The following is a 14,244-nucleotide window of genomic DNA, read 5'->3' as shown; positions in this document are numbered from 1 at the left end:
TCCTTCTTCTTCTGGGAGCTCCTCTTCATCTTGTGATTCCTGTTTTGAAATAAAAGGCAATGAATAGACATATATTACAGAGATGATGGATTTTGGAAATAAAAACTTACCGTCAAACGCTGACGATGCGAGGGAGGGCTCCCAGAAGAAGATGTGCTGTCCTGTTGATGGCCAGACTCCATGGCTGTGGGTATTGCTGCTGCCAGTGATGCCATTTCTGCTGCTGTTGCTGCTGCTGCTGCATCTCTTTGGCGGCTGTTGAATAAAGAGAAACAAAGGGCCAATGAATATCTTGATATTCCATGGCCCTAGTTTGGAGGAATGGGGGATTTGATAATTACCGTCTCTCATCTGCTTCTGGACTCCCCTCCCGTTCAGCATGCTGCTCCATTTGGGGTGGTGCTGATGGTGCTGCTGCTGCATCTCTTTGGCGGCTGTTGAATAAAGAGAAACAAAGGGCCAATGAATATCTTGATATTCCATGGCCCTAGTTTGGAGGAATGGGGGATTTGATAATTACCGTCTCTCATCTGCTGCTGGCCTCCCCTCCTCAGCATGTTCTATTTGCTGCTCCATTTGGGGTGGTGGTGGTGCTGATGGTGCTGCAGTGGTCTCCTGCCTTCTCCTGCTTCGCTTGGTTGCTTTCTTGGGTGGCATGTTGGGTGTGGCTGTGGGTCCCACTGTCTTGCTTTTATATATGTCTTGTGGGCAGAGCTACTGAGCATGCTCAGACCAAAAAAACCGGATCCGGCGCATTGCGGCGCTCATAGGCTTTCATTGTGTGAAAAAGCCGGACGCGCCGGATCCGGCGTGTCCGGCTTTTTCGCCGGAGACAAAAAACGTTACAGTAGACGTTTTTTCCAGACGCCGGATCGCGACACATTGCGACATATTGCTGGATCCGGCGAAAACCGGATGAAACGCATGGCCATCCGGCGCGATCCGGCGCAAATGCAAGTCAATGGGGGTGAAACCGGATCCGGCATTGCATTTCGCCGGATCCGGTTTCTGTCAAAAGCGCCGGATCGCGCCTGACGGCGAAAACCTGATGTGTGAAAGAGGCCTAAGCCAGGAAGGCTCTGCTTTTGTTTTTCTGTACCCTGCCTTGGTGTATGCTGACGCTAATAAAGCAGCAGGTGTTTCACCACCAAAGTGTTCCTGTGTCTACCTGAAGAAGCAGCTAAGCATGTCAACCCCTCACAATATATATATCTAAGGATGGTTGCAAGAGCCAGAATCAGGCAATTTTTCGGACAATTTTCATCTACCGATTTTCAGACAAAATTGGCATGGACAATTTTCATCTACAATTTTAGAATTTTTAGACAAAAAACTGCAGAAGGAGCGTCCCACTTAGCCTTGTCTGCAGTAACAGAAAAGAATGGTTAAGCCACACCCTCTTGGCTAAAGCCTGTCAAAAAGCTATTCTCCAGCTAAAATAGGCTGGAGATAAGAGAATCCTTATGTTCTCTGCTGGATTTCTGCAAAACTTGATTGGTCATTTGTTTTTTTTTCTTTTCAAGTCCCTTTGCTTTTTTTCTATCATGTGTTATTCATTGACAGTTTCTATTGCACCAAATTCTTCAACACAAAGCATGTGGTTCATGAGTTTTCTGTAAACTCTAGAATGCTCTTTATTTTTTTTTTTCACTAACCTGTTTTGTACCTTTTCTAAAGCAAAAAGTCACATATGTCGTCACGACAACTTACAAGGATTCTTCATAAATTTGGTATAATCTTTATTTGTTAATGTGTTCTGAAGAATTTACCTATGTTAGTTTCTATTTTCCAGGAGCTGACATTTTCTGATAATATTCAAGGGTAATTTTATAGAAAACCAAGTAATCTGTATAAAACCAGTGCACCCTTTATGTCAATCAGTGGACAGAATTTCACTTTAAATTAAAACAAGCAAATACTTTTAGGTGTTTGAGTTTTCCTAGTTTATCAAATTGTTCATAGCTCTATACCCTCATCTACTAGCCAAAATCGAAGCGTGGCTATAAAGATGATCTCTCACTGAGGACGAGCCAGGCCATGTCTGTGCATTAAAGGAACAGGTTGTTGTGTTCAATGGGAACTGTTTAATGGTAAAAAGCTATGACTTTTGGATTGATTTTTTTTTTTCATTGTTCATTTCTTTTCTTAATGTAACATTGAATCATTTTCTAAAAACTGTTTATTAAAAGAGGTTTACCATTTTGCTGATGTAAAGCCTGTGTATGGCTAGTTTCACACTAGCGTTCTCGGGCGCAGCGCACGGCCGCCGCAAATCCCCGCCCCAGGCCGCGCCCCCTCCGGTCAGTTCCTCCTCTGATCGCATGACGCTGCATGCGATCACCATACCCTATATTTAGCGTTGGGCACGCTGACCGTGCGCTGGTATGATTTTGCTGGTGCTGCGCCCTTTTGGCGCTGCACACAACGCACAAAAATGCAACACAGCGCGTTTTTGTGCCCTGGGCTCAGCGCCAGCAAAATCATACCAGCGCATAGCGCATGACCAGCGTACCCAACGCTAAATATAGGGTACGCTGATCGCATACAGCGTCATGCGATCAGAGGAGGAACTGACCGGAGGGAGCGCGGCCGGGGCTTAGCGGCGGCCCTGCGCTGCGCCCGAGAGTGCCAGTGTGAAACTAGCCTTACTCCTTTACACCTGGCTATGTTGTTGCTTTTAATATGGGAATGTCAGCAGACTAATCGTAACGGCTCTCTGGACTATCTCCCACTTTTCTCATAGTTGCCAGTAGGAGGAGGTGGAGGTTGTACATGACAGATCAGAGTATTGAGTGGGAAGAAAGCACAGCTGTACTGCATAGGGAGACAGTCTGCATGGGTAAGGGGAGTGATCATATAGGCGCTGTATCAGTGTAGCTAAAGAGATAAAGACCCCAAAGCAGATACTGTCGCTGGAGGGAAGGGAGGTGGAAATAATACACTCCTCTGCATCAGTGTCTGCACAGGGGAGAGGAAGTCAAACGGGTGCTTTATCATTGTGAATGAAACCAGGCGTAATGAAGGATCAGCAGCAACCTCAACACACACAGACCTCACTATCCAGCATATATTACTGGGAGGGACACTCCTGCGTGAGAGAGTCTGAAACTAGGAGCAAGCTCCAAATGTCAGAGGGTCTTAAAATGGATTAAACACTGAAAATTGTCAATTTTTTAGTCAGGGAACTTAATTATATGTGAATAATATTTTTTCTTTGTCAAAGGTTTTGACATGATTCCTCCGCTCAGTGAGTGATTGTTTTGCTGTCTTATGGAAACTGGGTCATGCTGAGTTGTCAGATTTATGATTGACAGCTCAGCTTTCTAATCTTGTGATGGGCAGACTTAGCTGTAGGTGCTTTGATTGACAGCACGGCTGTCCAGTCCGGTACTGGGACGTGCAGGCATTTCTCCAGATATTCTGGAGATTGCCTAAGTTATTTAACTGAGCTGTTTGCCTTTGACCCCTGCCAGACGTAGTTTGTGCTTCCTGTTGACTGTTAGCCTGATTTTGTTGAGTTGTGATCTTCCGATTCCTGACCCTTGTACCGTGTTCTGACTGTCCCTTTGTCTTGTCCCTTTGCCTTTATCCGCTATCGCCTGGTATTGTGACCCCGGACCGTGGCCTGACTTATGCCTTTGTCTTTTCCCTTTGTTTTCTATATGCTCCCTTGGTACTGACTCCAGAACGTATGACTTTTCTGCCTTGTGGTCTGCCCATGAATAGTGACTAGTGTCACAGGTTTCAGTAGTCCTTAGATTCCACTGTGGTGGCCCTGACACAGATATTAGAGCTGATTGTTGTAATCATTCATCTACCCCTTTGCGGGCAATATTACCTCTAAAATTTGATAAATAGCCCCTATCGACAGATGTCAGTAAATTTGAGTGGTTAGGAAAATATGTCCTGGGTAGATTGGGCTGTGCTGTACCCCTTGAGGTGGCACAGATAGACTGAGAATGCCTGCTGTCATATTTTCCTATGAGACCCCAATATTTGTTGTCTGCTTCGGATTCCCTCATTATTTTAGCATACCCAGAGTCTGATGAAGAATATGTTTTCTTCATTTTACACAGAATTGTATGCATTAATATTTCCTCATATTTACTCTCATCGTATTACAGAGAAAAAGCAGAGTTACAATTACAAGCTTTCTCGGAAGAAAGAAGCAAAACATGTCAGTTCTTTGAAGAGATGGCACATTTTGGCAAGTATTGCATCACTTTATGTTTATATAATCGAGCACCTCTTGTGCTACCTGGCAAAATTGTTAAGAAGATGGTTGCATAAAGTTCTCCTTTTTTGTGGTCTAGGTTTGTGACAATAGTCTGTAGGACTGATGGGTCCCGCATGTGCCTTAGTCCTCCATTGACACAAGTGACTTTTGGACCACCATTTTCGAGATCAGTGTGACCCTAGTGATCATACATTTATTACCTGTCCTGTCTATACATGGTAAACTTATATATATTTTAAACCCATCTAGCTTCTCTGTTAACTTTTTCTTTGCCATAGAAATACATGGCCACATAGCCAATATAGGAAGGTCATTCAAGGTCAGAGATCTGTGTTACATGCTGCAGGACAGGAAATTTAACAGTTCATTGATTCTGTAGCTTTTTTTGAAAATAAAAATATAATGCTGAACGGTTGGAATAAATTGCTCGTCAGTTTTGTTTCTTAGGGAACCGAATGCAGAATCTTAATCCACATATTTCACATCCTGTTTATTGTGTTTGTGTCCAGTTGATGACTGCGGTGCTGTGTAGTACGGGGGGCACAGGGAAGAAACATCAGCTCAAATAAATGAGAAGACTCTAGTGTCATGCAGTAAGAACAGGATAGCCTGAAGGGAATGTGTCAGTAGGATCAGCCTTTCTGAGCTGTCTAAATGGACATTCAGGTCATAGGAAACAGAATAAAATGACACCTTGATATCTGTGATCCAATGTCTTATTCCAGAGAAATCCACGTTTTTCTTAATATGTAAATGAGCTGTTAAGATCTATGGGCCGGACATAGATCTTCCGTGAGAATCTGCCTCCAGAGTTTTCTGGGAACATTTTTACTATATACAGTTGTGGCCAAAAGTATTGACACCCCTGCAATTCTGTCAGTTAATACTCAGTTTCTTCCTGAAAATGATTGCAAACACAAATTCTTTGGTATTATTATCTTCATTTAATTTGTCTTAAATGAAAAAATACAAAAAGAATTGTCCTAAAGCCAAATTGGATATAATTCCACACCAAACATAAAAAAGAGGGTGGACAAAAGTATTGGCACTGTTCGAAAAATGATGTGATGCTTCTTTAATTTGTGTAATTAACAGCACCTGTAATTTACCTGTGGCACCTAACAGGTGTTGGCAATAACTAGATCACACTTGCAGCCAGTTGACATGGATTAAAGTTGACTCAACCTCTGTCCTGTGTTCTTGTGTGTACCACATTGAGCATGGAGAAAAGAAAGAAGACCAAAGAACTGTCTGAGGACTTGAGAAACCAAATTGTGAGGAAGCATGAGCAATCTCAAGGCTACAAGTCCATCTCCAAAGACCTGAATGCTTCTGTGTCTACCATGCGCAGTGTCATCAAGAAGTTTAAAGCCCATGGCACTGTGGCTAACCTCCCTAGATGTGGACGGAAAATAAAAATTGACAAGCGATTTCAACGCAAGATTGTGCGGATGTTGGATAAAGAACCTCGACTAACATCCAAATAAGTTCAAGCTGCCCTGCAGTCCGAGGGTACAACAGTGTCAACCCGTACTATCCGTCGGCGTCTGAATGAAAAGGGACTGTATGGTAGGAGACCCAGGAAGACCCCACTTCTTACCCCAAGACATAAAAAAGCCAGGCTGGAGTTTGCCAAAACTTACCTGAAAAAGCCTAAAATGTTTTGGAAGAATGTTCTCTGGTCAGATGAGACAAAAGTAGAGCTTTTTGGGCAAAGACAACAACATAGAGTTTACAGGAGAAAAAAAGAGGCATTCAAAGAAAAGAACACGGTCCCTTCAGTCAAACATGGCGGAGGTTCCCTGATGTTTTGGGGTTGCTTTGCTGCCTCTGGCACTGGACTGCTTGACCGTGTGCATGGCATTATCAAGTCAGAAGACTACCAAAAAATTTTGCAGCATAATGTAGGGCCCAGTGTGAGAAAGCTGGGTCTCCCTCAGAGGTCATGGGTCTTCCAGCAGGACAATGACCCAAAACACACTTCAAAAAGCACTAGAAAATGGTTTGAGAGAAAGCACTGGAGACTTCTAAGGTGGCCAGCAATGAGTCCACACCTGAATCCCATAGAACACCTGTGGAGAGATCTAAAAATGGCTTTTTGGAGAAGGCACCCTTCTAATATCAGGGACCTGGAGCAGTTTGCCAAAGAAGAATGGTCTAAAATTCGAGCAGAGCATTGTTAGAACCTCATTGATCGTTACCGGAAGCGGTTGGTCGCAGTTATTTTGGCTAAAGGTTGTGCAACCAAGTATTAGTATTAGGCTGAGGGTGCCAATACTTTTGTCTGGCCCATTTTTGGAGTTTTGTGTGAAATGATCAATGTTTTGCTTTTTGCTTCATTCTCTTTTTGTTTTTTTCATTTAAGACAAATTAAATGAAGATAATGATACCAAAGAATTTGTGTTTGCAATCATTTTCAGGAAGAAACTGAGTATTATCTGACAGAACGGCAGGGGTGTCAATACTTTTGGCCACAACTGTATATATTTATTTATTTATTTTTTTTTTGCTAATGGCAATGAACAGGATCAAAGGAATGGAGAAGATTGAGAGTTGGAATATTCATATTTTTATTCATTTTTTGCTTAATGTTTCTTTAAGTTCAGATTACCATACCCATGATGCACAAGATGCGCTGTGTATTTTTGCCACTACTGTGCCAAACGCACTGTTTGCTGCGATTTTTGAAAATTGTAGCAAAGACGTTGCGGTTGGGAGGGCGGATTAGATGTACTCAGAGCAAGACAAGCATCAACCCATGGGCCAAACTACAACATGCCAGGAATGGTCAGACAAGTCAGAAGTCAAACACAAGGACATGGAACGGAAAACAAGCCTTAGAGTCATCAGCAGGAACTACAGATCCGCAAGGACATGTGACTAGTGAAGGACAGAATGGGCAATAACCTGCTATTATACATTATACGGATGCAACCTGCAGTACCAGAAAAACATTTACATGATTTATGATATAAAATAAGATGTCACAAAGCTGTGGGAACGGAATATGCTCTGTACTCCATACACAAACTGTTCTTTGATGAGGGAGTGGGAGTTGCAGATAAGGGCTGGCATGGGACCCAGGATTGTAATGTTACTGCCAGATATAATGAAAGGTAAGAATCTGTGATAAGAGGAATGGAAGACGATGTAAGGAATCTTGGGCAGTAGTGTCTCATACATAAAAGACGTTATCTCCGGTAAGCAAGAAAAGTAAATTGGGGAAATATATACATGTCAGACTATGTGTATGGGTATGAATAATGCCGCATGTTAGATGGGGGCTCAGTGGTTAGCACAGTTTTATGAGCACTGTTCCTGGATTCCTCCTTTCATACTGATCAAAAGCAACATCAGCATGGAGTTTGTATGGGTTTCTTGTTTCCTCCTATACCCCAAAAGCAAACTCAAAGGGGTTTTGGATTCCTAAAAAAAAAATGACCTCACTGTGTGTATGTGAATACAGATATTGCTTATCTGTATTTATCTATAAATCTAAAAGGGGGCTACATTGCCCTCTCAATGGCAGCATTGAATAGCTGAGATTTGATTTCCCTTTTAATGGGGCTAAACTAAAGGATCACTAGGATGCAAGCTTAGCGGGAAAGTGGATGTAAATCTGCGCTGCCAAAGGTCCAACATGTGATAGGAGACCAAGAGAGTGTAGATCCGGTTTTTATTTGTCAACCCGTTTCGAAGTATTCATACTTCTTCATCAGGACAAACCACAATGAAGTACACTAAGCACAGAAGGTGAACAAAAACTTGAAGGGAACCTGACTGCTGATACATGCTCCCTGAACCACGGGCAGCAGGTATCGGGCACGGGCTGTATGAATTCAGCCAGGTATGCTTGACTCTGAAGCACTGCAATGTTTCAGAGATAAACATACTTTAAAAGCCGCCGGGGACTGAGCCATGTGGGAGACTAGTCAGACAGGCGGGTCTCCGACTGCTTCTCCCCACCCGCTCCCAATTACTGACAGGTCTCGCCCAACACACGCCTGGAGGGAGAGACTATCAGATTCCCACACAGATGAAATTGTTAAGCAAGTGTATCTGATACTTACTGCTCAAGGATCAGGCAGCAGGTTCACTTTAAAAATATATGCCAGTAATTTCTCCCTTATTCTCCTCTTTGTTCATATTTTGTCTTATAGCACAAATAATAATGACTAATAGCTCAGCCATTTCTGTCCTCTTCTCTGTCTTGTGTGTGGCTTTAAGACAACTGTCTGCAGCAGGAACCTCCACTCTCTGCGGTAGATCAAAAGATCTTTAAGCCCCAATTTCATTAATTTAATTTCTAAAGGAGGTGGGGGAAAAAGCCAATCATAAGCCGAAGAAGTAACTGAGGAAATTAACCCCTGACTGAAGAAAATGCTGCAGAATAGCAAACAGTGAGGGCAACCAAATTCTTGCTTATTTTAAAAAAGTTTTTTAGTTTATTGCTCCTTTAATGGAACAACAGATTTTTGCTGTGTGAACTGAGAACAGCATAATGTAGGGGCAGATGCCTTGATTCCAGCAATGTGTCACTTACTAGGCTGTGTTTTGCTGTTTAAAAAAAATGAATTGTTTTATTAGCAGAAGATTATTACTAGAGGACGAGATGTCTCGTGCCTCCTGATCCATCCATACCCTCACCGCTGATTGGCTGCTTTCTGTGTACACTGAACATTGGCAGAAAGTTGCCAATCACGCGTGTGGGCGGGGTTATACAAAGCTCAGCATTCCAAGCTCTGCTAGATCTGCAGCGGAGAAAACTGTGATTCTATAACAATTGCTGCGCCCAGTAAACTAAGTGATACATCACTGGAATCAGATCTTCTGACCCTACATCATCCTGCTGTCAAATTACATAGCAACCTAGTTCATTACTGTTCATTTTGGACCTATATTTGCATATTGCGTCCCTAGGATCCTTTAAAAATCGCCCGTGTCTATTTGTCTGTACCAGTCCCATTTTGATAGGTTAAAGCCCCAACGGGAAATCCTTGTAGAAAGACTCTCGGATCCGATAATCTTACATTCAGTCCACATCTCATCTGCCGCTTCGAGTCGTACAGAACCAACAACAGAGCAGAAAAGACATACACATGAGCTACAGCTAACCATGCAAATGAGAAAAATCAGCAGTAAATAATATCTGACAAACACTGAATAGAATAATGGAAACATCCAAGGAGCAGACAGGGAGACTGTGGAATGATATCAGCAGAACAAATTGACAGTAATACATGAGAGCATGGAGCAGCCGCATTAATAAAACATAGACTAAAGGGAAGAAGGAAACACCTTGTTAACACACCACAGGTGACAGCACGTAGGAATCAGGAATCTGGATCAAGCAGTTTTATAAATGTATTCTTTCACCGCACAGCCTTATATTTCCGTTCCATGTATTATACATCTTAGATACTCATCAAGGGAAAAGGGTCATGTACATTTCAAGTTTTACTGAGAATGACAACAAGCTGCATTATTATTTGAAGGTAAATGCACCACGAGAGGATTATTTTATATTATTATACTTACTATGCAATCACGGAAACAAGCAGAAGCCAATGATTCAGAATTAAAGGGTTTATTCCTTGATCACTTTTCAGGGACGCACCACTCACCAGCCTCCTGGCTTCCTGCTTGATGGAGGCAATGCTTCTGCTTGATTGACAGTTCGCACCAGCTGCATCATCGCGACTGATGCTGCTATGTTGAGAAGCTTTGTCTCTCCAGCATCGGAGGTGCACAGTAGCACGAAAGCTAAGTGGGGGCACTACCGATCTGGCTAGCTTCAGAGTAGTGCTTAAAAGCTTTATTGGACAGATCCTTAAAGGGAATCTGTCAGTAGGATCAACCCTCCTAAGCCATCTGTATAGGCATGTAGGTAATAGAAAGTTGAATAAAATGATACATTGATATCAGCAATCCGATGTCTTTGTCATGTTCCTGGATTGGAACCGTTGAGGATGTGTATTGTGTTCGGCCTCTGTGTCAGCGGAGCCACAGCAGACACACCTTTTCTCTAGGTATTAAAGTTCTGTTATTTTGACTTCAGTCTGTTAAGCATTATACAGGCGTTTTCATTTGTCTGTCCTATCACCTTTCGGGTATGGCTTTATATTATTTCCCCCTGCTGTCATTTCCTGCTGGTGATAGTCTTTTTGGATGTTCAGCCATTCTGCTGTAGTTTAATGCTTGTCAGTGAAATTCCAGCTGGGGTTTATCTATTTGCTGTTTTCTTTTCTGTACTCTGAACCTATCTTTTGTTTCTTTTTGGTAAGTAGACTGCACATTATCCAACAGTACGCTCTTTATACTTTATTTTGTATTTCATACTTTATTTTGCTCACTCTGGGATGTTTTCTTTTTCATCACACTTTTCCTTTTGTAGGTAATTCACACTCTGCTCTGCCCTCCAGTTCATTAAGAGGAATTTGAAGCACTCAACAGCATTTCACACATCATAGGTCTGAGTTGCCATCTTTTAATCTGCGGTTAGGGCTATCTCTGCTCACACAGGAACCAGTAGGGACAACAGGGTCAGGATGATCTCTAGTCTGTACAGGAATAAGCAGGGTTTGTTGCAGTTTTTAGCTTTACCCATTATCCCAAATGAGTGATACTCTAACATAAGTTACATTTTATAAATGAGCTGTTAAGATCTATGGGCCGGACATAGATCTCTCTAGAGAATCTCCCTCCAGAGCTTATTTTAAATGAAAGGGGGTGTTACTATTGGGCAGCTCTCTTTCCCCTCAGCTCTCAGTCCAGCATTTATCCAAAATTACTCACTCCTTTCTGATCTCTTCTTCCTGGCTCTGTATCAACACATCAGAAATGCCAACTGAGCCAATGAGTGGCTGAACGGTTGTGACAACAGCGGCTGTGGCCGCCGCCGTCCCACGGGCACCACCTCCCTCTGCAGCTGTCACTCACCCGGCGGCGCGCACGCTCCCTCCTTCCTCCTGCTCACGTGCTTCTCCTCTTCCTGGCCTCCGGGCAGCTCCCCGCCTTCACATGCACACTAGGGCGCGGGCGCGCGCCCGTCCTGATGGTTAACCCTGCGGTGGGTGGCGGCCGATTAGCGGTTAGCCAATCACCTGCCAGCAGGGGATATATCAGGCGTCTCCCATAAGGGGATGACGCCTGGTTATTGTGTGGAGTCCATACATTGATTTGGCCGCCTGTAGGGTTCCTATAGGTTTTCTTACTGTCCTATGCTCTTCCTAGCCTTTTCGTCTCTGCCTCTCCTGGTTGCCCTGCCCGCCCTGTTGGTCCGTGTCTCCTAGTCATCAGTTCTGACCCACTCCCTGTGTCCGGTTCCCTTCCTGTCCAGTTTCCTAGCCTGTTGACCTCCTGTCTTCCCTATCTTCTCGGTTACTGTTGCTTTGTACGTCTCCTCGTCTCGCACCTTGGTCTCGGTGCGGTCTCCCAGTCCTGCCTGTGGTCACTCTGGTCCTTCAAGCCGCCCCTCTTGGTTTCAGCTGTCGCGGAGTCTGATCCCCCACGGGCCTGCCCCAAACGGTCCCTGTATAGGGGTCGGTTCCACCTGGTGCGCTCGCCCCGGGGGCCTCAGTTCCGCGACCCAGAGGGTCCACTCTCGGACGCTGCCAAAACCCCCGAAGCGTCACAACGGTGATCCGACTCAGCCTGAGATTGGACATTTCCAGTGTGTTCAGATGGAACCAGGAAGCGGAGATCCAGGTATGGATCAGAGCCTTAGAGCATGAGCTGAACTGTGGGGAATCTGTGAGCGCGGGCATCAATTCATTTTTAATTTTATACCACTCCAAGCCCTTTTCTAAATATTTTGTATGGACTCCTTTTAAATGCTCCTTTTCTTAATAGCAAAACTTGGGTCTCATTTAGTCGTCTGTCATTTTTGTCATCCTCAAAAAACACAAAGCAGACTGTCAGTCATTACATGTCTCGCACTGGTAATGCCCCCTTTCATTTAAAATAAGCTTTGGTGGCACATTCTCTAGAAGAGCTACCATTTTTTTCGGACTATAAGACACACTTTTTTCCACCAAAATTTGCGGGGAAAATGTGGGTGCGTCTTATATACCTTAGCGGTACTGTACTGCAGGCCGCAGGCTTGGATGAGGGGGTGTCCGGTGGTTCTGCGGGTGCCTGGTGGTGCTACGGGGGTGTCTGGCGCTGCAGGGGTGTCCAGCGTCGCTGCCGGGGCTCTGCCGACATTTTGTGAAAGGCCAGAGCCCCGGCAGTTCCATGGTTTCCTGTGCGGTGGACTCCGGGAAAATGGCGGCCGGGGACAGCGTATGCGCAGATGGAGATCTCGGCACCAAAATCTTGAGAGATGAGATTTCAGCGACCCTGGGACCCCGCATCACCGCAGCCACCACCCCTGGTTAGCAATAAGACTCATGGATTATAAGAAGCACCGCCATTTTATTAAGGAAAAAAAAATCCTATTTTTCTCCTAAAAATTTGGGGTGCGTCTTATAATCTGAAAAATACAGCCCATAGATCTTAACAGCTCATTTACATATTAAGAAAAATGTGGAACTCATCATCAGATCTCAGATATCCAGGTATCATTTTATTCAGTATCCCATGACCATATATCCATATAGATGGCTTAGAAGGGTAGATCCCACTGACAGATCCCCTTTAAAGTCATTTCATCATATCTCGCAGATGGAATAGTTTTTTTTTTTTTTTAGGGAATAAGCCAACATGGTCAGTAAGTCAGAAGTGTCAGTATCAGATATTTAGAGCGTTCAACCAGAAATTGTGGCATTAAAATCTAGGCGTGTAAGGAGATATTTGTAGAGACTCCTCCCAGCTCTCATTCCGGCAATTACCCACAACTACTCACTCCTTTGTGATCTCTACTTTCTGGCTCTGTATCAACACATCAGAAATGCCAACTCAGCTAATCAATGGCTGAACAGTGATCCGACTGATCCTGAGATTGGACATTTCCAGCGTGTCCAGTCGAAACCGGGAAGCGAAGATCCAGGTGGGGATAGGAGCATGAACTGTGAGCAATCCGTGAGCGCGGGCTTCAATTCATTTTTAATTTTATACCAATCTGAACCCTTTCCAAAATGTTTTGTATTGGTTGGACATCCCCTTTAAATGCTTCTTTTTCTTCAAAACAGAACTTGGGTCCCATTCATATGTCCGTCATTTTTGTCGTCCCCAAAAAACACGGACATGTAAACAGTCACAGACTATACTGTGTGTGTATTCTAACCATGAAGAACACTTGACTGCCTAAAGAGTTTTATTTCTTTTGAAAGTTATTGAAAAATGTTTGCAATTTCTTCTAATGGGAAAAGTATTCTATATACGTGCTGAATGTATCTGATACGAAGGCCAATCGTACGCTAAAAACGAGAGAAGCTATATAGACAGATAAAAAGGATTGTGGAAGTTAACTTGCTTAAACTCGGCTATCCCAGAGGAGCCTCTAAGCTACGCTCTTCCATGCAGCGGCGTTCCTGCCGGCAGTCAAGGGCTTAATTTTTCACTTGCCATTAAGTGATAAAACTTTCTGTTTGGAAGCAGAACAGCAATTATCCGAGGAGCGAGATGAGTATAAAGCATGCACAGTACATCCCATCTGGCAGCTGAGGGACGATTTGAAACACAGGATTTGTCAATTACAACATCACTCTTTTCTCCAGACCCAAATGGAAAATGACTTTGATCCGGTGAATATTATGAAGGAGGTTAGTGTGTTACCTTTGTTACATCAAATTCCTTATTCTCTTTGCATTTGTGTGGTGTTTCTAATGTTTGAGTGTGAATATTTCTTGTTATCTTATTCTATTTTTATTTATTATGCTCTTGATTAATCACATTCATCCTATGAAAAATGATACCCCAGAATACCATGACTTCAGACTTCTGTTTTTTCGCCATTGATCATTTTTCACTCTTCAGCTCATCCAAACGTCATTATCTCTATTGTTATTTTTTTTTCTAGCACTGTATGAACACTAGCTTCATGAGTTCTGTTATTACTGAGACGT

General features: G+C 43.5%; 1 protein-coding gene across 14 annotated transcripts in view; it reads left to right on the top strand.

Annotated features, from left to right (window-relative positions):
* CCDC148 (coiled-coil domain containing 148) overlaps positions 1-14,244 on the top strand; it is a 211,083-nt gene that overhangs the window by 102,550 nt on the left and 94,289 nt on the right. For 12 of the 14 annotated variants that reach the window (XM_073545672.1, XM_073545668.1, XM_073545674.1 and 9 more), the window contains 2 exons: positions 4,125-4,207; positions 13,778-13,941. In XM_073545672.1, coding sequence (XP_073401773.1) covers positions 4,125-4,207; positions 13,778-13,941 — 247 coding nt within the window. The remainder of the gene's footprint in view (positions 1-4,124; positions 4,208-13,777; positions 13,942-14,244) is intronic. The other 2 variants (XM_073545678.1, XM_073545682.1) reach the window with 1 other exon arrangement.

This window comes from Dendrobates tinctorius, unplaced genomic scaffold (genome assembly GCF_039654945.1).
Source record: "Dendrobates tinctorius isolate UK_male_01 unplaced genomic scaffold, ASM3965494v1 ptg000143l, whole genome shotgun sequence".
In the NCBI taxonomy this organism is placed as follows: Eukaryota; Metazoa; Chordata; class Amphibia; order Anura; family Dendrobatidae; genus Dendrobates; species Dendrobates tinctorius.
The sequence above is the reverse complement of the archived record's forward strand: the minus strand, read 5'-3'. Positions and strand labels throughout refer to the sequence as shown.